At 41.2% G+C, this 26,563-nt stretch overlaps 1 protein-coding gene across 1 annotated transcript in view; it reads right to left on the bottom strand.

The window, feature by feature from the left end:
- Window positions 1-26,563, bottom strand: part of kcnma1a (potassium large conductance calcium-activated channel, subfamily M, alpha member 1a) — a 154,739-nt gene that overhangs the window by 105,655 nt on the left and 22,521 nt on the right. Inside the window, exon 2 of the mRNA XM_061039882.1 lies at window positions 9,088-9,252. Coding sequence (XP_060895865.1) covers window positions 9,088-9,252 — 165 coding nt within the window. The remainder of the gene's footprint in view (window positions 1-9,087; window positions 9,253-26,563) is intronic.

Raw genomic sequence — 26,563 nt, 5'->3', positions numbered from 1 at the left:
TCTAAATGAACTCAGAATAACGGCCAGGAAGAATTCATATTGAAAGCCACAATCATCACTTGTTGAAAACTTTCATTTCATGTTTTGACAGGAATATCACATTCTTCTTAAAAGCCTTTCTCCAGTGTTTGATCCTCACGGTACGTAGCTGTTGTTGATTTTTGTTCTCCTATGTATGGCTGTGTGTATGAGAGACTTTCGCTGGCACCACACCCATCTCTCTCCGTCTGCTCCCTCCATCTCACTCTCTCTGCTGCAGTGCTGGTCCCCCGTGGTCCCTCCAGCACAAACAATAATAAATTATCACCGCACACAGGATCCAAGTCAATGCCAATTGGATAGCCATCGACTGAACTGATAAATTATGGCAAATGAAAAAACAAATAAGCATAGCAGCTCGCTAAACTCTACTTCTGGGTGGGAGAGGGGGGATTGGAGGATACAGAAGGCAATGTGATTAAGTTAAGGAAAGAGAAACAAATTTAGTGAGAAACTGAGTTTCATCTCGGAGGAACACACAGCTGGAGCAAAGTGTCACCAAACCCTGAACAGAGAGATGACAAATTGATACATTTGTCTGTTTCCACTGTCATTCATTTACAAAGAAATTGTTTTGAGCAATGTGTTTGAAGATGAAAGGAGAGATGGTATGTGCAGTTATTGATTGATTATTTTTCACATCCACGTGACACACACCTCCTTACTTTTGTGTGAGTGTGAGTGTGAGTGTGTGGATGCATGCGTGTTTACCTGTGCATGTGTCCGCACGGGGTTATGTGATGACTCATACGTCTTTCAAAAGAATCACTTCATGACAATTTGATCATATGATGTTTTCATTTTCCAGTCCTAATGTTTTATTATAACTGTCATTTAGACAACAGATTGATTATTTTACATGATTTTAAATATTTCACTGTATCTTGGAAAACACTGATACATGAAAATATAAGGACTGTAAGCCCCACACACAGTTTTCTGTGAAATCAAATCATTGCCTGCTGTTCAATACATCAACAGCCTTTCATAAGCACCAACACTCGGACAGTAAATAAAACCTTTCAAGCTGATGAGTGCTTTGAGTCAGATTGATATTATTTCTAACATGATATTTAATGGAATAAAGAAATGAGTCATCTGAAATCTTGAAACAGAGAAACATACTGAGCTTAAGTCTGAGTCCCCAAAGTCCAAATGACAAACATCAAGACAAAATTAGGAGTAAAACTGCTCTGAATTGGGGTTTTACAGGTTCAAAGACCAGATCCCTTTGCTAAGAAGAGGACAATTTTGAAGAGCAATTTTGCTCCCTTTAAAAAAAAAAAGGAAAATAAAAAGAATAAAGGTAATTTGGAGACATGTTTTTTTAATATTTACAGACTACCATGCTTTTACTCCTGCGACTGAAAAACAAAATGCCGAGATCTGACTCACATAATGTGAGCAGATGAGGGGTCGTCTTGACTTATGCTTCCAATCTTTGACTCTAAGTGTGCTTAAAAAAACAGTATTTATGTTATAGTTATGATTTCTACTACATTAACGGCAGGCATTGTTCAGGTTTTTTTCTTTTTTACAAGCCTGTGTGTTTACAGGTGGATGTGTTTGTTGTAGGGATTTCAGATTGAGCCTCTTTAATGCGTAACACTCACTGCTCCCCATGGATGGATAAGACATAATGTAGTAAAAGCCTCAGTGCAATATAACGAGGCAGACACCTTAGCGTACTGAACGTGTATGAAGAGGCATATGTTCACCATTACTTTTATGCAGAGGGATGGGGCTATTGTGTAAGCAGAGTGTGATGAAGGCATGTTGACAGCCGTATCCATGCTGAGGAGTTTACCGACAGCTACAAATTAGTTCCACACACTCAACAGGAAAGTGTAATTATCCAGCCTAAACAGACACAGACATACATTAGCACATTCATGCATGCTCATAGGACACATATACACACACACAGCATGGAGAGTACATACTGCATGCACTCAGGCAAACACTCAGACGCACACACACACACACACATACGTTCATGGGATGCAAACAGACTCTGGCATTACCCAACGGCAGCTGTGAAAAACACTAATATGCAAGCCCAAAAGACTGTGTGTGCAAGAACGTACTTTTATATGTGGTTTAACACATACTGCACTCACATACAAAAGTATTGAAAAGCAGAACACTGAATGACAGCTGTTCTCTTTGCAGGCAGGAAGGCAATCACAGGGGGTGTGAGGGAACACATTCACACTTATCTTCTCCCCAACAGGAAGTTTCAGGACACACGGAAACATGGTGGAACGCACCCAGAGTGTGTCCTTACACACTTTGCACAATCTCACTTTGTTCCCTGCCAAGTCACACACACTGTAAGCAACTGCTCTCGCACATAAACTACAGAATAGGGAGAATGAGATAAGCAAATACAACAAAGTGAGATAGTGTCTGCAACAACAAAAAAAAAAGTGCTTCAAGGCCGAAGCTCTTCAGCAAAATCTGTTCTTGGGCAATAAAGTGTGCCAGATGTGTTACAATCGTGGTTAGAATGCACATGCTTTTGCAGAGCGGGACAGATGTGTTGTATTCGCAGATGACAGGGGTCAACATGCAGCGTGTGGGTGGATGGGTAAGGCAGAGGGATGACCATAGGGTTTAGGGAGCGGGCCATGTGAACAGATGGTCCCTGGTTGCCACCCAAGATCCCATTAAGAAAGATGGCAGGGCTGACCTATTTCTGGACCCACCATGCCGTGCGAATCCACTGCACATGGAGATAGGGCAGATATCTACATTCAGAGGTTATAATCCGTGCTGTTTTTGTTGGACATTATGGGATTACATACATTTTTTCTGCGGCAGTAATGCAGGAATCAATCGGACAAGATGCTGCGGTAAAGCAGTACAGGATCTCTGCCTGCTCCTGTTTGAAGCTGCCGGACCAGTCATTTCCTTGGACGCTGTGCCCTTGAGTGCTTAATGAGGTCTTTCTACACAGCAACTGGGGTGATACGGTTGTCAAGAGACTGATGAGCCGTCCACTGTTGGACCAGAGGTGCTTTGCCTTTCACCTATGCTCCACAAGCAGTGTCTTTGTGTGGACAGCTGTCTCACAGGGCTCATAGAGACACTTCCTCCTTAAGCTGCAGCTGGCACTTCTTCGCTTAGCTGCTTCCTACTCTGCATCGCCGGTCGTCCCCATGGCCTTATACTTTTCCAGCTACCAGTCAGAGTCTATTTAAAGTTTATTTAAAAGCCATTTTTGAAGTGTTTGGAACTAATAATTCTTCAAAAAAAATTGTGTTTTAAGTTATTTGGAATTAATGGAGTACAAATCATTTGTAACTGTAACTCCTAATTTTCAAGGAAGGCTCATTACCCTAGCTTTAATGTATTTCAGAAAAATTATCAACATTTTAAGTTTTTTTTGGGGGGGGGGGGGACTGGAAGGACTGGTTTGAGAGAAAGGGAGAAAAGCAAAGGCTCAAGGGATGGAATGAAACCCTGGCCACTGAGTCCTCTTAAGGTGAGCCTCTCCAAAGCCCCTAAATTCAACATACTTTTATTTCACATAATTTCTAACATCAAAATTAATTAACCCCTAAAAAAGTCAAGCAAAGCTGAAATGTCAGAGCAGATTCTGAGCAGACACATTCCTAAACTACTTTTTAAATTAAGCAAACTTAAAGCTTCTGAGGGTTTTTTTAGCATGTTATAAACCTTCTTGAAATAATGACAATGCTTCTCTATGACCAAATGGCAAATGGCCTACTAAAACCAACAAGATTTAAACTTCCTATATAGTCATTTTTCATGTTTTTAACCACTACTGCAGGGTAGGTGTCAGACAAAGTTGTTAACAGCACGCTGCAGAATCCACTTTTATTTCTACATTTTCCACAGCAAACATCTTAAAGATTTAAGACATACTTCTCTGTCAACAGGTGTTGCAAAATGCAGCCATCAAGGTTTCCTCACTGTAGCTCTGAGTCTGAAGTTTATTATTTTCAACATGTATTTTTTTTTAATTTAGCTTAAAATAAGACTCATTACTAGTCTCCCATATATAACGTGAGGTCGAGTTAACTTTGCATGAATCACTGCTTTTTACACAAGTATCTGTAAGTGAATTGAGAAATGAATATTTGTACTCTGGCCTCCTCCACTATCTTTGGGAGATTACATTACCAGCCGAGGATCATGTTCGATTATGCTTAAGTTCATAACCCCTCATGTCTTTCCTTTTGACCCTGAACTAAGTGTCAACTGAAAACTACACTGGAGGCATATTATGTGAGAATGATGTGATAAATATTAGATAAGGTGATATTGTAGAGGTGATGGGTGAAACAAAGAGCTAAAGACCCACACAGAGGAGGTAATGCTGGCTCATACTTGAATCAATCATTTCCCCCCAGTATTTTATAAGGCACACAAGGTGACACGGGGCCTAATCGAAATTGGATATATGGCCCTGTGTCTGTGTGTGTGTGTGTGTGTGTGTGTGTGTGTATGATGGTGGCTCATGCATGTCGGTTACAGAGGCTATGATAACACAAAGACTGGAGACTTTGACATACGACCAGTCTGAGGAAACGGCATATTATCAGCACCTTTGTCTCTGGAAACCCCATAAGGAATCAAGATGTGCCCATCAATTCTCCCGCACACACACACACAAGAGCGTGAGTGCACCTGCTGCTCTTTGTTTACTGTCATTACGTGGCCTGAGCAATGACATGAGCCATAATAGCTTTCTGCTCTGGCAGCCTTTGGCTCAGCACTGGGAACTCTTTAAAGGCCAGATGCAGCACACGTATGGTCTTAATGGTTATGCAGCGTGGGAGGACATATATTCATTTAACTCCTTTCTCATCAGAGGAAAGCACGGACTGTATACGATGATGGACGACATGATCCAAAAAGTGAAGCTAAAGCATTTGGAGCTCACTCTAATGACTCCATGTTAACAGATGGGTCAAACTATTTATATAAAAAAAATCAGATACAAATTTTATATGTTTATAGTCAATTCTCACACTTATTTATGTCTAAGTGTTAGCTGATCTGAGAAATTAAGTTTCAATTCGTTTTTTGATGCTATAAAAAGCTAGCAACACAATGATTGGATGTCTCAAATGTTGACAAATACAGCTCTTGCAGCGCAATGTACACTGGAATAGCAGAGCAAAGGAGGAACTGTGATAGGGCAGGTAATGAACCCTTACACAAGGGTGATTGAACTGACTATAACCACCAGTGTCTGTTTAATATGGACACAAGAATCTGTCCTGTCATAGAATCTGTCGATCTGAGAGATCTTTGCCAAGTTAACTTGTGTGCTTTGGTTGGCAGAAAGGGGCAGGACATCAGAATTATAGTTCCTCTAGCTGATCCCTATACTGCACAGACTCCGTCTCCAAATGCGCACTTTTCAGCCGATCCAGAAGGGGTTATTTTGGCTTCACTTTTGTACAACGGGAGGAAGGGGGGGGGGGGAAACAAGTCATCCATCTCAATACTGTCAATGTCGTAGTGTAGTTTGGCAAAGTCACATAAGGCCCCGCTGATATTCAGGTCCTTGTTTTCTTCCCCAAGGTACTTCCAATGTATACAGAGGACTATTATGAGGAACTCCTGGGCCGAGCCGCTGCCACGAGTGGATTTAGATTTGTCTGCTTATTCAATAGGCCTGGGGGCACACTTGATCTTTCCCTTGCAGTGAAGTCATCAAGATAGACAAATGAACGGGGGGGATGGAGTGCTCTGCCTTCATGCCTATCAGAGGCTATCGGTCTCAATCTGCTTTGGCTCCGGCTCTTCCACCTGGATAGAGAGGAGCCTGCATCACGCTTTAATCCCACCTGTGCATGTGCGTGTGCGTGTGTGTGTGTGTGTGTGTGTGTGTGTGTATTATTTCTACTCTGCTCAGCCCAAGCAGACACCCCCCTAATGTCAGATGACTGAGCGCCACTACACAGCAGTTGCTATGGTTACCAGCCAGGTTCTGTGTACACGGATACTCACCGCGATTTTGATCTGCAGTGATGGGTGCGCAGAGTCCTACAAAATCACCCACCCACCCACACACACACATATATATACATCGCACATACATACCTGGATAAACAAGCTAACAAACATGACTGTTTATGCAGAGAAATACTAGCAAACAAGCATCCACAAATATACACATTCCACCCACACGAGGAGATGCTCATTCACCTCCACCTAGCGCTCGTCAGTATATATTGTGCTGCATATCATTAGACCAAGCACGTAAGCAAACACAGCCTGCTGGCCACAATTATCAGCCCCAACAGAAGTAGCACAAATCACAGTAGGTGATACTCTGAGATATCTCTAAACCGAGAAACACCTTTAAAGCAACCAGTGCATTATTTCTCACAAACTCGTTTAATCTCTGCTGCCTGCCTGTCTCTGCAGTTTGTCCCTATGCGTATATATACGCACACACATAGGCCTACATACAGGGCCGATTGGAAGCGCTCAGTCACAGGAGAAGATGAAAGCGAGAGGGAGCTGTGTCCGTGCCAGCCGAGCAGCGCGAGAGGGGAAGTGATGAAAGAGAGGCTCATTTAGTAAATTGACAGCTCCCTTCAGGATTCTTCATCTCCTCCGCCATGAAAGGCCCCCGATTCCGTCTCAACTCCCGGCTATTCTCTCACCAGGGCATGAGAAAACTGTCACATTCCAGCAAACTTTAACAATGACAGTGTTAGTATTTTAGTTTGGATCCATCTAGCTCCAAACTCCCACTGCTGCTCCAGTCAAGGCGCAGATGCAAAGAGGATGTCAACGCAAGACACACACACACACACACGCACACACACACACACACACACACACACACACACACACTGCTGATAAAACTCTGATGCAAGTTAAGACTCTAAAATGAAAGCTAGAAAAGACAGAGCTAAGAATAGAATAGAAAAGGTTGTTTTCATTTCCATTTCACACACTTAAGTGTGATGGATTCACTTACACAATGCATAAACCCTGTAAACACACTCAGGGTATCTTCTGGCACAATCCGTATGCTCTATTTCACAGCACTAACAGACTGTTTTTAAGATAAAAGCTGCTGTTGTGCAGCAGCTGATGCAGAAACCCTGAATTTCTCATCTCTAAGAATGCGTTTGAATGAACTGAACGTCTATTTTCTGCATGGAAACTTGTATCCTTGTTTAAGGAACCTGGACACACTGTTAATTACATTGCTCCTGCTTTTTTCAACAACTGGATATGCTGCCTGGAGTTATCCGATAGAAAGGAAAAGATTTCTCACACCTTGACCAGGAGTTTGAGAATTCTTTTGTGAAAAATTTTGCAGTGAAATGAAGAGAAATAAAGACTAATCCGAAGGTAATCCGAAATCTGGACATTGACAAGATCATCTACAAGGACATAAACATCTTCTTTCTCAATCCATGTCATCAGAATAACATGACTCAATAAATAATGTGCATGTAAACACACACCAGCCACAAAGGATATGAAGGCGTTAACTTGAACAGGCCCCCAGTTCTCATCAGACACTGTGAAGTTTTTTCATAATCAGGGCAGCTAATAGAATGAGGCTAGCAGTTAGAGGCAGCATGCTGCTCGTAGCTAACTGCCTGCCGCTCAGTGGAGCTAAGTGGCAGACGTCTTGCTAAGCTGAGGGGAGGAGCACGAGAGAGATGCTGCTGATGAAGAGGCAGGTTTTGATTTGTGAAATGAAGCAGCACAGTACAGATGAGACACTTTGAGAACGAACCACATGTTCACAATATGTTTCGTATAACATCAAATGATATCCTCTCAGACAAGCCGTACGTACTCTAGGTTGTTCAGTGGTTTTTAATGTATTTACTGATGCTTCTGGAAAGGCAGCTCAATGTGGGCAGCACTTGAGTCAAAGACAAATGTCTCTTAAGTGGCAGACAGTAAAGTGTATCCTATCGTCTCGTATCGTCTCGTATCCTACTTGGCTCTCCAAATAGCAACTTATTGTTTTCTCTAATTATGTTGAAATCAAATAATGTAAAGAAAGGAACTTCTGGATTATCAAAACATCTTAGTCGCTCTTTGAAAAAAAGAACACAGAATATTTCAAGACACCCTTTTTTTATTTATTAAAATGTCACAATAGGAATGGTACAGTCAAACTCGGAGTCAAAGGGAGTAAAAAGATTTTTTGGGAAAAACCTCAGGAACCCCCCGGCTACAGGCTTGATGCTGAAATGCAACTCAGTCACATATAAGCTCCCCATGACCTTATCCTGGTCATTAAAGGCATACTGATTGTTTGTAAAGACCATGAGTTTATGGTTTGATAACTTATGTTCAAATCTGAAAATATGGGAACAGTCTGGATGGCAGCCAAGCTTCTTACATATATATATGATGATCTTTGGTCATAGATCAGGATTTGGTGAACAGTTACAGAGTGCCGGAGAGATTCTGGAGGCAGACCGAGGAATGAAGCTAAAGAGGAGAGGTCAGCAAAGGGAGAGAGGGACTGTAATTTATACCAAAAGAAAAGCCACAGTGACAGCCTCTTACTTCCTGCAAAAACACCACATATGCTACCCTAGTACTTGACAAATAAATCTCTCTCTGCACACAAGCACGCACTAATATACACACACACACACACACTCATCAGTTAAGCTGGCAGAGGCTCAGCGGAGTGAGTTACAGCGTGCCTCACATAGGTCATCGCAGCAGAAAGAAGACTGGACAGTGCCAGCAAAATACCCATCTGAGATTCAGCGAGAACCGAGCATCCGCTAGCATCTGCGGGGGATCAAATTAATTGCCCCACAGTATGTCTCTAGTGGGACCTGTGTAAAACAGGTGAGGTAATGTGGACATGGAAGTGGATTAAACAGTGGATTAATTCTGAAGCCAACTTGGGTGTGAAAGCAAGTTGCAGTCTGTTTGCGTGAGGAAACGGCTGAACTTCTCGAATTGTGGGCCGGGCGAATGATTAGTGTCAAAAAAAAAAAGTGCTAATGGTTCGGAGCCTGGATTTAGGATTTGAGACGTTTACATCCCATTAAAGAGTGAAAAACCTACCAGAACTCTGCCAGTGAGTGTCTGAGCGGAGATCATGACACCGGCCCAGTCTTTGACGGAAGTCATCCATCCCACCTCGCTGGCTGGAACCTCCTCCTTCTCATCAGTACCCTTTGTTCCTGCTGCCGCCTGATTGTTGGCCGGGTTGTTCACCTTCTGAGCCTCCTGCAAGACAAAGCAACAATGTGTGTGAGAAACCGGAGCATGTTAAAGATAGAAACAGGGATGTGGCCTGCTTTAGGGATCAGGAGAGTTTACAAGGGTGGAATAAAAGACACAAACTTGTAATGAGACCTCACAGAGAGGAGAGAAGACATTATAAACTGTTGGAAAATACATTGCTTTTCCAACTGGAACTGTACTGTACTGGCAACAACAGTCGTAAGAATACACCAGTTGTTGATTACAAACAAGAGGACTTCTCTTGTACGGTACATGATCCAAATAAAATGAATATTAGATACACAAATGCTTTACACAGCTGACAACAGGAAAGTATATGTTGAACTTTTGATGATGACAACTAAATAACAATTAAGTGAAAATCTGAAGAATATAATCAAGGAAATTGAAAAAAATCATATTATAAATAAGCCCATACTATAAAAACTATCCAGTAAAGTATATGAATACAGCTTCTGTTCTCCTGATCCTATACACATCCACATTCATCACAGGCAACAACCTCTGAGGGCAAGAAAAATAACTATGATTGGAGTGATCATGACATGGTGGCGTCCCTCTGCTTTAAGTTGAATATATGTGGGTTTGAATGCGTAATAGAAAGCAAAAAGAATGAGTTTGTGTCTTCCGTCTCACTTTTGAGCTCATACGGCGCTTTGGTTTAATTGTTCCTCCGGGTAGAGCGAGCAAGACCGTTGTTCTCATGCAGGCCTTTCGGAGTCCTTTCTTGTGCCTGACTGAGTGAGCAGAGTTGCATGGCAGTTCATTGACATGCATTGCTTGGCATAGTCACTGCATGCAGCTGTTCCTCCCCAGCCATTCTCACTCTCTCTCTCTCTCTCTCTCTCTCTCTCTCTCTCCCTCTTTCTCTCATTCTTCGTCCCTCTGGCACTAAAAAGGGAATAAAGAAGATTTCCCTGTGTTTTACATCCTTCGAGGCAGCAAACTCCTGCACTATAACGCAATACAGAGACATGTTCAAAGACTAAGAGTAAAGTTTTGTGCACTCATAAATCCATTGGATGAGGCCCAGCAAATGGCGTCCACGGGGAATCCCTGGAATTGCAATAACTTTCAACCTCCTGATGGCAGCCCATTGCTCCTTTCCAAGAAGTCATGCTCACGTTACCACAGGGTACTACGCATGCAGCACTTTACAGAGTCCCTCCTCACGGTGACATCTGACAAGTAGCCATCAAAGCAGATTATGGGCCATGTCATCAAAGAAAAATGTGTTTCCCAGCACTTCACCTGTCACATAGCGACACTTTATTTGAATGACCCCATAACATTCAAAAATGATGACGTAAATAAAAAAAAAGATTTGCTTCTAAAGAGAGTTTGTTTTTCGCTGTTACAGCTGACACATTCCATTCCTGGAAGAGTGCGGAGCAAATAACGAGCAGCGCAACTCCAAAGGCAGGGGTCACCGATCCTGTATGTGTGCCCACACGTAACAACAAAACAAACCCACTCTGCAACTCCTGCATGGCTAAAGAGCAGTCCCACATCTGATGAGCCCAAGAGAGGGCTCTGTCCACTTCAGGAGGATTGTCTGGTCAAAATTGGATTACATTTCATAATGATATGCCATGGACACAGCTGCCATTTTCCTAATTCGATTCAAACTCCATAACAATGCCAATAAACTGGCCCTAAAAAAGTCATAAGATCATTATCTGCTCCTACTGTTGGGCCTCTGAGTACTACCGTGGATAATACAGTTACTCATGCTTTTTATCCTCATTAAAGGGATTAGTATTAAGAGACTAACAAACTTTTACAGTACCTACGATGAGGGTAATTTCAAGTATTTAGTGTTAAAGCATTACTGAGCGCAGACTTATCCTCTGATATTTGGGGATTAAATGATAAAACCCTTATGTAAACAAGATCTACATGTTCAAACACATTTCCCCAAACCTTATATATGATCCTGTTGCCTGGAAGCAGAGGGATATTCTAAGCTGTAAATAGTTCAATATGCAAATCTAACTGAAAATGCAGACTGAGTGACTAAATCTTCCCATAAACTCCCAATGACCCACAAACCCTTGTCTTTACTTTTTTTCAGTACTCACTCGACTACGTAGCCGACGTGCGTCTCGCCTGTCACATGCCCCGAATATTCAGCGCCGTGTGTGTTTGTGTGCATTGGGGGTCACCGTGCACAGGGATGTCTAAGGTTTCACTCTGATTGGCCGTGTGCCTGCTCGATAGCACTCCAGGCATGTTGTGGCGGCATAGTATGTGCGAGTATGTGCGAGTCTGTGCTCGGCGCTGCTGGCTACAGGGCCCCATCAGCCTCGCACTCCACATTTCTCGCCGTTTGAACACACCGCGTCACAGTCCAACTACTGTATCACGCAAGTCACGTCTCACAGAAGCACTACCTGCTTTCTGGCTACTGTTTCCTGCAGATCTGTTTTCAAGCATGCCGGAAATGCCTTCAGACATAAATCATGTCACAGCAAATGTTTTTTTGTGGTGAATACTGCTCGCTGACTGACAGCTTCGCTAATGCAGCATCATGTCATGAAAACACACAGCAATGACTCCACAAATAGTTAGACGGAAAAAGGACAAACTGCAGCAGATTTAGAGAGATTTAAAATAAGTGCTTTGAACTGTTGTGGAATTATAAGATAATTTGAAGGCCTACTGTGTGTGAACAATCAGTACCACCTATACACACTTAGGGGTTAGGTGCTGATGGTACATATAGCAATTTATCTCAGAGTAGCATGTTCTTGCATCAACCTTCTAGGACCTTTTTTTTAACCATGACAGAAATGCTTTTGGACATAAATACGATTGCAGCAGTTTTCTGGTACATACGGCTCGCTGATAAGACAGTTCCGCTGACACTGTTTTCCATCATGAAACATCAGACAACAAGTTTTATTAAATAAGAGAAACTGCAGCACATTTAGAGGTGGATTGTACAATGACGATTTTAAATCATTATTTTGCATATTAAGAGTTTTTTTTTATAGATGTTTTCTCTGTGTGTCCAGCTAGCATCACTGGCACACACCTTAAATAAAGGGGCTATTAGGACACGCAGCGAGTTAACTCCCAAAGTAGCAGCTCTTAGCTAATGTTTTACACACGTTTTTGTCAAGAAAGGTCAAAACTCGTTTGGACACAAACCCTATCAAAACATAGTTTGAGGTGAACTGCTAGCTGATCGACAGGTTTGCTAACGCTGCATACCTTTTTTAAAAACATACACAACTTTATAGGGAGACACGGCTTGTATGAACAGATTTCAAAGTATTATTGTGTATGGTTAGGTTTTGTTTAGAGCGTTTTTATTATGTGCTAATGTTAGCATTACGGGTACAAACCTGAAGATGGGGGATTAAAGTTTTTTTTATTATCTCTTACAGACGCTATACCTATTCCTTCCTTGGGTTTCCTCTGTACATGTTCTCGAGCATGCTGTAAATGCTTTCCAACATAATTCATATCACAGCATTTATACAGTACCGTAAGCTTATTAGCAGGTTCGCTAACACTGCATCATGTCATGAAAATAAAAAGACTCTTGAAATAGTTTTCAAACTACATCATAGTTAGACGGAGACAGTAAAAGCCAGATTTTCTACAATCTCTTTTGATTTGTACATGTTTTTAAGATAATGTGGCTCCACCACTGATGCACACATTAACATGGAGGCTAGACGACATTAAGCAGCAGTAATGGTCTGCCGTGTGTCCGTGTGAGCATGTGTGTGGCGAAGGGGAACACATGAATAATGGATGCAGTCATAAACTGATGGTTGGGCAGATCAGAAGAGACAGTGTAAACAAGGAATTGCTTCTAGTTCATTTGAGAGGCCGGGGGTAGGCCTGAGCCGAGGGAGAGAGGAGCAGTGAAGCAGGCTGCCACGGGAGAATCCATCTGCTGGCTATATATAACACACCTGTGATGTCAAACTGAGAGAGAGACAGGGAGAGGGAAGGGGGAGAGGGAGCAGTAAGAGCGTGTATTTCTTGTTTACTCAGAAGGGGAAAGATTTTCTAAAATAAATATCACTTTGTACATTAAGTGCCTCTCTATGTAATATTTGCCATTGTAAGTGGCGGACTTTGCCACACCCCATGCTAGATTAGATTTTCCTGTCTACACTTGGTGAATTCAGAGGAAGAAGCCAACTTTCTTTTTGTTCAGTCTACTTCAATCTGAGAGCCTTATCCACTTACTGCCAGCAGCCAAATATTTTCTTAATTATCAAAAAATAACACTAATGGATTGTTTAAAGTTCTTGATAGCGTTCACCAAACTTCAACTTTCATTTTAATCGTTTTAGTCATTAATGGGAGAAGTAATGATGTAACACCTGTTAACGTTTATTCTTTCAAAGGTATTTAGTTCATCTGCCTACTTCAAGACACCTTTTTATAACAAGCACATGAACAGTGTTAATATTAGGATTGTACCAATTAACTGAGTACACAGGGGAGGCCTGGTAATAATGAGCAAGAAAAAGATGACACAGGAAAAAGATAAAGGGAGAGACTGACGGAGATAAAACAGGACAGGGACAAAGAGACAGGCTGGGAGACAAAGGACACCCACTCAAAGCAGGAGTCAGGGGGAGGAAAAAAAAAAGATCTCCTGACAGACAACAAAGCAAAGAGGGCAGAGATAATGACAGAGACACGCAAATTACATGACATCAAGAGAGTCAGGAAACTGAGCAAACACAGGACTGACAGATAGGGAGAAAGAGGGATGACAGTGAGGGATATAACGAGTGGATAAAAGACAGACAGCAGGACAGATTAGGGGTAAAAGAAATGGGAAGTAAGAGTGAGGAACCCGAGACAGCTAGAGAAGACAAGAGAGAGACAGAAACATGCCCATGTGACTCCGCTGATCTAACCGGACTTGGCTTAAGCGCAGCTGTTCCTCTGGCTTTAGTCCGCATCACTGGGGAAAACTCTATTCCAGTGTGAGCGGCTATTTATAGCCTCACCCAGGGAGACGTGAAACTAGTGAATCTCATAACGTGCTCTGTTCCCCCTGTTTGCTATTTTTAATGCCAGTACAGTTAGCCTGTGTCCCTGGGTTACAGACCTACACTGGGTCACAGCAAAAGGGGGAAGAGGAAGGCAGAAAAAGTGGACTTTATACATACTATAAAGTGTGGGTGCACACACAAGGCAGGAGGGAATCTGACAACCCTGCAGTGGGGAAAGCTGTTGTTGTGTTTTAGGTCATGCCTTCTTAATTCGTATGGAACTAAGGGGGTCAAATGTGAAAGGCTAATTATCATTAGGCCATGAATGTGACATGCAGCTTGAGTTTTTCTGCAACAACCACAAAAAAATACTACAGCAGAGTAGTTATCAGTGATGGACCAACTCCTCACAGTTACTAGTTACTACTATCTTTTTTTTATGATTCAATACTGATATTATTTTACACATCATCTAGTGCTGTTGTGAGAGTGTGAGTGGAAAAAATTAGCAAATTTCATGTCACATGCCAACAATAAATGAAATTGATCCAACAGTAGATATGGGAACCATGTGGTGAACAACATATACCTTAATATCAGTCTGTTTAGTCCTGGCTTACAGATCATGGTGTTGGCAGTGAGTTAACTCTAACAGTAATGGCGTTAAAGTCATGTTTTACTTAGTAACTGTGTCGGATACATGGAATTGTCCAATATAAAATCTATTTTGACAACTAGATTTTGTATTGGACAATACCACATACCCCTAAGATACAAGTGTGCCAAAGGAATATTTGTTATTAACCAGAACCTGAAACACAATATCACCATGTTGACATTGGTCCATATTAAACATAACTCTAAAATCACAGCAGGCATGTGCTGTCCTTTTATGCCAGGCCTTTGGAGCACTGCAAGCCAGAGTAGGATTAGACGATTTGTGGACACTGCACTAAATGGATGACATTACCAATGTAAGCAAACAGGAGAACAGGCCAAAAGGTTTACATCTCTCTGCATCACCACTGGACAGCACACTCATACACACAACAGGACTGGAAATGATTCCTCAAAATGGCAGCACTCCAAGTAAGCTTTTATTTTTTTTGTCCCCGCAGTGACGTCTCCTTGGTAGGCAATGAGAAAAAAATTAGACAGTGATATGAAAGAGCATAATGTACGCCTGGCAGCACATGCTGTCTAAGATGTACGCTCTTTCATGTCTTTGCTCAAACAAAAGGGGACAGAATAAAAACACTTCCGCTGCAGATGTTACTTCCCTGCGACTGAGGGGGAACGATAGAATAAAAATCTTCAAATCTTGGTTTGGCTGCAGCTTAGAGGAAAACCAACCAGAACCGGAGTTTCCACTTAGTTTAAAATGTAACCTCAGCATTTTCCAACCAAATAAAAATCAATACCATAATTTTCTTTGCACTCTCTATAACCCCTACAAACCCAGAGACGCTCATTGAATACACGTGATTGGAATTTGAACCAAACTATCACCTCTGTGCTCCTGTCTGTGAGAGCTCATAATTCACACTAAACAGGGTAAGAAGCTGTCAATCACACTCTCCGCCTCTGATGGAAATCTTGTTGCCTCTTCTGCTTATCTTTGCTCTTACAGTCTTTGACCGCGAGTACAGATAATTTCCCCTGTAATCACCATGGAAACCGGACATTAAAAGAGTTGATGGCCCTGAGAAACGAAGACAATGAAAACAAATAAGAGGCAACATAATTACAACATATATAAAGGATTGCCAATTTCACTAATGTATAAGAAAAAATTCCCATTAATGCAACATGCCACACACAAACCATTTCCATTCTCCAATTATTTTCTATTTAATCATTGACAGATGTAATTCATGATGTTTTTTAAATCTAGAGATGGCTTGTTCCTATGGTGACATACACAGTCTCACATTCTTGTTTTCTATGTAAAATATGCACGACTTGAAAGTCAACGCTTCACATTCTTCCACACAATGTGCTTTTCAATGTGATTGCTGACATGTGAAGAATTGAGAAGCAGTGGTAATCTTGCCAAGGACGGAAATCACAGTTTTACATACGTTATCTGCTGAAAGCCTTTGATTCTTTGTACAAAGAGAACATTTGGTATATGGTACAGTAATTTGCCAAGATGTGTTCTGACCCAGACTTCGACCTACAATATTTTCCCAGAGGGAGCTGCATACCATTTTATCCTATCAGAAAGTAGGTGGAATGGAAAAAAAACATGCTTGAATGACATCAGCTTTTAACCTACTATAGCCATCAATGGCTCAATAACCCTGGGGCTCATGTCCACCATTTTGTACAACAGCCCAACGTACATGTGAATTGTTGTTAAACAATGAACACTCATTTGGAGAGTTGCGAGAAGGAGCCTTAAAAATGGCCAAATAAGCTCCCAAGGCATTTATACGACACAAAAAAAAAAATATACGTCCAATTTCCAGCTTTTGTCACGCTGTGCAATTCTCCGGAAAAAATCGATTGTTAAGTGTTACTTGGTGTTGCTACTAAATGTCGTTGTCCTTGGGATGTTCTTGTTGCTTATAACCACCAACCTCTATCTCGTCAGCAATACCCTGAAGGTTGACTCTATTTTCTATTATTGCTCCAACAAACAGCACTTTCAGAGGTGCTGGACCATTCTGTGTGTCTGTGTGTTTGTATACCAACTATGTGTGTGTGTTAAGGGCAGTGATTGATTTCTATTTCATCTGGGTCTAGGTTTGTGTCCGTATCACTTACCACACCTATGAATCAGGAGGTAATATTGTGCCTTCCAGCTCGCAGCCTGTCTGGACCTCCTTACAGAGGAATTCATATCTCACCTAACAGAGCTTCATCAGCAGCAGGACAGCCGCAGCCGCACACAGCACTATACTGAGGCAAAGGTGGGGTCTTTTTTGTGTGTAACAGCACGTGTTTTAGAAGTAGGAAGCCTTATTAGGTGATATTCTTCTAAAATTGAGTAGAGCATATAAGATAAAAATATGTTGTAGCATGCAGTTATTTCATGGAATAACTTAAAATCCTTTATACTTGACATAATCGTTTTGGCTACTAAATCAAAACTGATTAAAAAAAGAAAAATATGGAGATCACTCTAAATTCACTCAGCGGCAAGGAAGTGCGGACAACAGGAATGCGAGAAAGCCTGTCCGCTTGAGTCTGGCTCCAAAAGCCCTGAAAGTCACATACAAACCTCGAAATAGCCAAAATAGTTTTTACAGTAGAAAGAAACATATTTACAGCCTGGTACAAAAAAACGATACTGGTCTGTGTAACAGTTTGTAAGGAGGCTTAAAACCCGCCTCAGCTCCCGCTATCAGCCTGTCATTGGGTTGACCTAAAGTTAGGCTGAGACAGGATTTACAGCTGACGCCGATGAGCCTCCAGAGCCCCATTCAGAAACAGATGGGTGACATCACTCAGGCTTTGTCCATTTACTGTATATATACGGTCTCTGGCTTCAACACATGGATGTTTTAAGTCAAAAAACTAGCTAGCTAGCAAGTATCTAGCACTGACACTTTGCCAGTCAATCTTTGATTTTGAAACCTGCAGAGACATAGCTAGTTCGCTTGTGTTCATTACCCACACATGGTTTCTCATCATTTACAATTTAAACCTGTAGACAACAGTTAGCTTTTGTTTAGCATTGTCTCACTGCTGCGCTGCAGTTTCTTGGTTTAACACTGTCACTCCTTAACCTGGGGTAGTGACTTTTGCTATTTCAAAGCTCTTGAGTGTCACTCTTTCTACTATTCAAACATGGTATTTGAGTACACTTGGTTATGGATATCCGTCTATTAAGGACAAGCCTTTACCAAACATTAATCATTTCTGCTTGACAGAGTGACCCCAAGTGTGCACTGAAGAATGACTTTCCTTATCATACTGACTGACTCTTTAATTTAAGAAATGAAGGAGCACAGTAAAAGTGCCCTCCCTCAAGAACAGCCTCAGTCATTGAGAGTTTCATAGGTTATTTATAAGAGCTTATTACCTATAAATCCCTAACTTGTAATTCTTCTGAAAGCCTTATTATGATTTATTGTATGAAAACATTTCATATGCTTAATACAGTATATTAAAGCATTCAATTTTTTAAAAATAAAATCACATACTCATCATGAAATTCATCTTCACAGATGTGACATTTGGGGATATCACTTCAAAAATCTGAATTAGTTACCAATGCATACAGTTGAGCTAAAGTGATCATCATCCGTAGATGACCTGATAGTATTAAATGTTTGAATTAAATCAAAACAGTTTTAAAATGCTTCTTTTTATCACTAAGTTATAAAGCAGAAATACAATTTTTTTTATTTCTAGTTGTTTGATCATGCTGTATCATATAAATATGCTTCTGTTGGTAATTTTTCCGGCCCTACTAATGAACTGAAAGTATGAGCCTTTCATCCATTTCCCCACTAAAATTACAAAGCAGCAACAGCAAACAGGAGCAAAAACAACAACAAGCCCACAGCAACAGTCTTATCAAGCAGTCACCTGTCTGAGCCATGATCCGCTATTGCCCTCAGAACACTTTAATGAGCTTTCCTCCTAAATACAAACCGACAGAAAGCCCTCCGTCAGAAAGCCCTCCGTCAGTAAGCGACTCAGTGTACAACAGGCGTTTGAAATGCGGGGGCCTATTACCTTCTGCAGAACAGAAGAGCAGAAAAAGACCAAGATGGTAGCAATTGCCCTAATTGGCTCCCTGCTGTCGAACCTGCATTGATCAATGCGCCTCACTCTATAAAGAGCAACACAGATGACTGGCAGATACATTTTTTTAACAGCCAGCAGGTTCTGAAATGCAGTCTTGAAAGCAAACAACAAACAATCTTCAATTGCTATGATAGAAGAAAAAGGTTATGTATGTTCTGTTTGACGCAATATGAGTCTGCAAAGGCAACAAAAAAGGTCATTGTGTGACAAGCAATTGTATGTAAAAAAAAGACACTTTAAACCAATTCTATATATCGTAAAACCAATTCTTACAGATACAAGGAAAAGCCATGTAGTCACTTATAATACAGCAGCTTGTCCTGTGGCCTTAAGCTTCATAATGGGACCACTTATATATGGTAGCATCTGTTTGCCATGTGCAAGGCTCAGAAAATAACTTTCATAACTATGCAACCTTCTGTTGTGTTTTTAAAGCGAATTCCAATAATTGTTTCCCATTTGATGTTTATTTTAGCTGCGACAATCACGACCACGAGGTTGAAATTGGGAAAGTGCATTGGTTAAAATACAGTCGCCGTTGAACACTTTCATCTCAGAAATGTTATGTATTAATGGCTGTTAAAATGTGGACAGAGCCAACAAGATAACAGTTCTGTTATTCAATGATTCACTCCCACCAGAAAATGTGTAACCACAAAACAACTGATGAGTGGGAGCATGATGCATGATGGGACACATTATTTGAGCATCGTCCATGCATAAGATATGAATGGCCATATATACGAGCGAGGTCTTTCAACATGCCAAGCTAGCAGGTGTGCGTGTATGTGACAGAACGTCCAAATGTTTCGTTTTTGAGCCGCTTTGATTCACAAAGATATGCGGAAAAAGGATTACTCTCTCCTCTCTGGTGTGATGCCTTCCGACAATTATAATGGCCGTTCATCTTCCACTTCTACCTTCAGAGCTCTCTCACTGGTTTAACTCTCTTTATATTCCCTTTTCATTTGTCATCTCCTCCCTATATCGGTCGTCAAATCAAACCACTATTATTCACAGTCACAGTTGACTGGCCATAAATCAAACCCTGAGGTACGCTTTGAGGTAAACTGGTACGACCACATATCCCTCAATCTTCCCTTTCTGCGTTTCCTTCCTTCTACCTTCATTGTCATCTCTCTTTTTCGTCAGTTCCTCTCCGTTTCTCTTTGCCCTCGCCTCTCTTTTCCACTCCACTCCACTTCAGCAGCTTAAGAGAAGCCTGAAGAGACCAAGGAGATTAGGCTCTCTCTACTTGAGAGACAGGTCTCATTACCTTTATCATCTCCTGATACAATAATTCGCTCCAAACTCTCGCTGATGGCAGCCGATGCGCAGGACTACGTGAATTTATTAAGACAAGCTTAAGACTCAGATTTGATGGGGGACAATAAGGAAAGCGGTACGGGGAGGAATTTCAAACCACAGTTCCCTCGGTTAATTGTTGTGATTCACACAGTTTAGATTCAATAAAAGACCTTTCGCTAATAAGCATGGCTGGATTGAAATGATTCCCCTTTCTGAAAAGTGTCAATTAGGTTCTTTAATTTGCATTGCACGATATAGGGGTCAACAATGCTATTTGGGAAATGTTCTTCTTAAAGGCTGCAAAGAAAGGCAGTCAACTGAGCCTAATGATTCAGAGTCTTGCCCTTGATTTGAGAAGAGCTTGGAGGCTAACAAATGGAAGTGCAAATGATTTTCTAACTCTAGGCTCATTTAATCAGTTTAAATTTAGATCTTTCCACTCCCACCGGGTAAAATAAATCAGCTTCCTTCATACAGAATTTGCATGTTTTAACCCTGGAGTAAGAAAGAGGAAACTGGGAGAGAAAACAAAGGGGATTGTTTTGGCTTGTTTTCCCCCTATCAACCAACACCAAGGCCCCGCAGTGTGTTCCACAGGGAAGGTTGTGTTTCTTTACTGTGACCCTAGACGGATAGGACTTTGACCTCAGCTAACAAGATCCATTAGGAGGGACTGGAGTCTGCAGCAAGTGCGGATACGTGTTCCCAAGTCTACAGAGAACCAGTGTAATTATGCAAGATGGCAGCTCGGCAAACCAATCTGTGTGTTTATGGGAAAGGTCATTGCCTTCAGAGGAAAACGGAGCCGTATTGCACAGCATTAAGACTCGATGTGATGTGGAGTGGAAAGTGGGCTGCTGGGGTCTTCCTTTCACTGTTTGTTGCTCAAGGTCACAGAATCAAAGGGTTTCTAATGTAGAATGAAACGTCCACAGACAAGGCAAACAGAGCTCAGAGGAAGCATTCTGCATCCAAGTCAAAGTGCGTTTATTTGTGTTCAGTGTAAGATGAGCGTCAGCTTTAGTTTCCGCTATGATCTGCCTGTTCCGGTTAGTGGTAATGTTGTGTTTGGAACAGGTTTGGGGATTTTACAGAAAGCACTGCGGGATTGCCTTTCGCCTGAGGTCGCAAGAGGCATTCCCTGTGATGGCGCTGCGGCGTGGGGGGTGGCTTGCGCGGATAAGGGGGTGGGAGGGAAAACCACCTCCCTAGAGTCAGCAATTTGACCCTACAGGCTTCACTGTTAAGCTCAAGTAAACAACATGGAATATTCAGCACAAAAATAAAAAGTGTTGTCAGGGTGTGTTAGGGATACAGAGTTGGCAAGAGCTTTCACATGAGATGATATGAAGACTGAATCAGCTCTTTTCTCGTGTCAACATAGCGGGCAGCTTGGTACAAAACCCAAGGACAAGTCAGTGGAGGTGACACCCAGAATGTGTTTTTGCTGCATTTGCATAAAGGGAGACACATACTGTATGAAATTATATTGAACTGCAAATACAATGATGTAGATACTTAAAATGAGACTCACACCACCATAAGTATCAGACTCTGGTATTGCCTAAAATGTGTTTTTTAAATATTGGGTAGCGAGTATCGATTACTATGCCAGTCAATGAACAGATATGATCCCATCTGTAAAATGAATAGCAAGCAAAGGTTTAAAGAGATAATATGCGACTTTCAGAGAAGATGTCCGGTAGATGCACTTCAGCAACTTTATTTTCGGCTGTATCTTCTCGGTCTCTCAGTGTACTGTTTCCCCTTGTTCCCAAAATGTTGCCCAAGTGTTGATGTTTGTAGGACTGATCTCCATTCCAGTATGCAGCCCAAAGATGATTCAGTTCTTATTTCTTAAGGTATTTTAGACTGAACAAGGTTGGTTTGGATCTTCTGATTATTCTATTAGGGTTTTAGAGGGAGACCTTCCTGTATGAAAAGATGTTTGAGCCTTTGAGTGAAACATAAAATCCCTTAAGAACCCTCCCGTGCAAACAAAGAGCTGAGAACAACAGATTCAAAAGGAGTTTGACTCCACTCTTTTTTTTAAATAATTTCTTAATTATACATAATCATTTAGATACATTTGATATGCTGTATTAATGTATGAAATGTGGTTTTATACCTTTAATGTGCATGACTCAATGTATGTTGCGATGCTGGTTTACATTACCACTTCATCAGTGGTTTTAAGAAGTTAAGTGTGAGCCATGCTAATCCACTCATCTGGATGCATTACGCCTGGTGCAGCAACGTAACCTCCAGCTCATGAGCTTCTCTTCAAACGCAGCAGTGAGGAAAGCCACATTACTAATCCCTCAGCCTTAGTGCATCTGTTTAACAGGCTCTGGACGGCCAGTCAAGGTTTACTGTATGGACGTCTTCCTTTCCTCTTCACTAGCTAATAGCCACTGTTAATCAATACGGGTGTAAGTGCTTTTTAGCGCTCAGCACCAGGCTCATTTGTCAAAATAAAAGCCGTCAGGGCCCAGGGGTCTAATCAAAAGGCATGAAGCAACAGGGAAATGTGCAGCATGGTAACATGAGAAGGAGTCGAGGAGTAGTGGGGAGGGAGATGGTTGTTGAAGCATTATTCAGCTGCAGTTTAAGATTACAGTATATTGTACAAAATATTACTATTTTATTTAGTATAAAACTTTTTTTGCACCAGTTTGTAAACAAGTTTATTTTTGCTGTCAAAAAGAGCATTTTAACATTGTGTGTATGGGACTTCCAGTTTTTTTCAGGTGGACACAGTTTTTTTGCACTTCTGCATTTGCTTAAATTTTTATAAAACCCAAAGTTTTCTACCTGGTTATTTTATAAATAAATAAAAAACATTAATGAATGAAGTTAGTTTTCTAAGATGTTATTTACTCATATTTAAGGTTCAATATTTCCCCCGAATATTGCAAACCACTGTGCTTATTCAATTAAAGAAAATGGAAAAATGACCAACCCCCCCTTGGAAGCCGAAATTCTATGATTCTTTATACTAAACCACTGAGATTAGCAAAGTAAACTTAAAAATAAATTAACTACGTCAATACTGAGGAGCCATCAAACTACACTCTTGTCATATTGCAGGGTTATTTTTATTTTTGCTGTAACATTACCCCCAAAATTTGGCACCTATTCTTAAATCAACGTGTACACATAGAATCAGTGGAACTTTGCCATTTAATTTGTTTCATTAATATAGATACAATACAGGCTTCACATTACAAACACATGCAAATCAGTGGCACTGACTCCTTTCATAGAACTCTGCTACAACAGATCAAGGAAGATCTAGTGCATGTGCAGAGTGCACAGGCAAGAATAAGATCATGATGGACAAACGTCGCTCTCATAAGAGCAGTCCATCGCTCATTGCTTGTCGCTTAGCAACAGAGACCTGACGGGCAGACAGTAGGTGTGTGAGACAGAGTGTGTGGGAGGGGAGGTTTTTGAGGACGGGGGTAGAGAGAGGGACAGAGGCAGGAAGAAAAAGACACAGAGGCAGGCCGGGAAGGAGAGCAGTGATTGTGTAGAGTAATCAGAAAAGTGATGGTTTGTATGGATCAGATTTACATCCTTTGTCAGATATTAAACACCAGGGGGACACGTAGGACGACAAACAATAGGAGAAGATCTTTTTTCCCTGGTGATATATTTGCAGACCACCCGCGTACAATTCCAAATACCTAGTTGTTACATGAGAGGTGATTTGTTGTTGGCTGTAAATATAAATTGCTTTTTTCCACCGCAGAACGTGCTGCTGTTTATAGATACTCAGTTCACACTGTAAATATCCTGGTGCGTGTGAGAATCAAAGCACCGAGAGTAATGAAAGTGAGACATAACACCACAGTCCTGTAATCCAAAAGACTGATAAATCATGCACCGTAGGTTTGTCGATCAGATTAGGTCTGCTCTAATTTTAGCCATAGAATAATCTAGTTAAGAAAGAGACATGACAGCTAGAACAGTCAGAGAGTTACTCAAATCCTGTCAATATCACATTTACAGTTTGCACATAAATGCACTGCATGGGTTGTATAGTATAGTTAGCATGTCTAGAGTTTCACGACCTACAAAACAATAATCCAATCTCCATCTTCAGGAGCCTTAATCCTAGAAATAAACCATGTAGAAAACATTTCCTATTGACAGGTGGTCTTTCGCAGCCAGACTTCCACCTCTTCATGAGCAAATATAGAAGAAAGATCTGCCATCCTAACCCTCTGCTAACTTTAAGATTTTATGCTTTTTCAGCAACAGGAAAAAAAACATGAAAATAAAAACACACTGTACAGTTGCCTCAATTAAATCATTCTGAATGACGATAACCATCTGTATCCTCATCTGCAAGATTCTTAATTTGAACTTTAGGTCACGGTTTTCACAGCAAACAGTTTTCAGCTCTGACTGAAATACTCAACATAAGTGACTTGATCTGCAGAGATACTGCTGTCCATTTCATACTCTGTAAGTAGTGGTTTAATATTAGTGAAATTTACTCTTAAATAGTTAACTCAAGGTAAAAAAAAAAAAAAAGACAGCATTTCAGGCCTGTTTTGTGAAGCTTGTAAATATAAGCTACAGCTCATGTTGGCTGGTTCTGTAACTATAACACATTGTTTTCAAAAGCTGAAAAACAACATGTCATCAAAGCATGACAGCACAAAGCAGCTTAGCAGTTGGCTTCGCCTTTCTACGAGAGAGGCAAAAAGCTGGACACTGATTAAAGCAGAGGGAATTTGAACACAGAAATTAATAAAATAGGCTAATTACATCTTTTCAAGTGCAGATACACACAATTCTAAGAATAGATTTATAAGTCAAGATTCACTATTGCGCACAAATAAGTGAACATGTCAAGGTGACACATTTCTAATCCTTTATTTTTCACATTAAAGGTGTAGAGGTAGGCAAAGGAAGGGCGTTCTAATAACGCAGGTGGCAAAATACCAAAATACCATCACGTTATTTTTAGCCCAGTAGAGGGTGAAAAATAGCCCAAGTGCAACCTTGGTACACACTCAATCCCTGCGGCCTGGGCTTTGCAAGACATATATTCTCCTGCAATGGTCTAATGTCACCAACAGCAGCCAAGTCTCAAGGAAACCTCAATGACAAGGACAGAGCGGTGCGACGGTAACTTAAGAATGCCACTATTCGCACCAAGCTTTAATGTGATCACATACCGCAGCCTGTGGCCAATGTCCGCTATACCTCTTGAGCCGATATAGCCCCGTCGCATGCTTCACACCCTTGGTCATTCATGCTTAGGGTCTTTCCGTTGTTGATCTCTTAAACTTGCTGTCAGTCAAAATGTAGTCCTGGCTTTTCCGAAAGGATGACCTGCTTGGAAATTCTACAAACAAACAACCTAGCTGTACACTGAACATGGTCTACGGTTGCATTTCATTACACCCATTATTGTAGACTTTTACGTCAAACAGCAGACTTTATTAAGCTGTGACTAAGCTTCTGCCAATCGATCAGCATAGTATGGATGAACTCTCCAGAGAAACGTATTGTAACAGGAGGAGGTACCCTCTTGACCAACTTGCTGATGGAAAATATCCAAAGGATCTCTATAATGGACCCAACTGACAGCACTCTAATTCAATCACGTGTGTTGCAGTTGCGACTAAGCTGCTTCCAAATACCCCCCAGTCTATTTTAAACACCGTTCAACAATGACAGACCAAGAAGACCACGGCCTGAAAAAACATTACGCAAAAGGGAAGAAACCAAACACCCCAGGCTGCCTCTGTCAACCATGTGTGAATATGTATGTGTGTGTACATGTACACTATGTGACGAGAACATATCTCTGTACAGGCTCAGTGTGCATTAAAGAGCCATGTATGTGCTTGTATTATTACATATAGCAAGTCTATCAAGACGAGTAATGGGGTCACTATAGAATGTAATACAGAGAATGTCATCATATAGCTATGAGACATGGTTCATTACCTAGTGTGCAGTAGATAGGAAACAGCCACATTACAGATAAGTCATGTTTTTCTTCACTTTTTTTCACTGTGCATATGATGAAAAAAAGCTTGTACCTAAAGCTCATTGAGGAACTTTTGGTTTGGCTTTAATATCCACTGTACATAAACAGTCATGCTTTGTGCTTATGGTCTCGTTTGCTCTCTATTTTAATTTCAGTCCGTTTCACAACCCCCCAAAAAGTCCTCAAAAGAGCTTTAGGTTATGTACTATGGAGTTTAAAAGATAATGGGTAAGTGTGTGGA

The sequence above is a fragment of the Labrus mixtus genome, chromosome 6 (genome assembly GCF_963584025.1).
Source record: "Labrus mixtus chromosome 6, fLabMix1.1, whole genome shotgun sequence".
NCBI lineage: Eukaryota > Metazoa > Chordata > Actinopteri > Labriformes > Labridae > Labrus > Labrus mixtus.
Note: the sequence above shows the minus strand (reverse complement) of the source record. Positions and strands in the feature narration are given on the sequence as shown.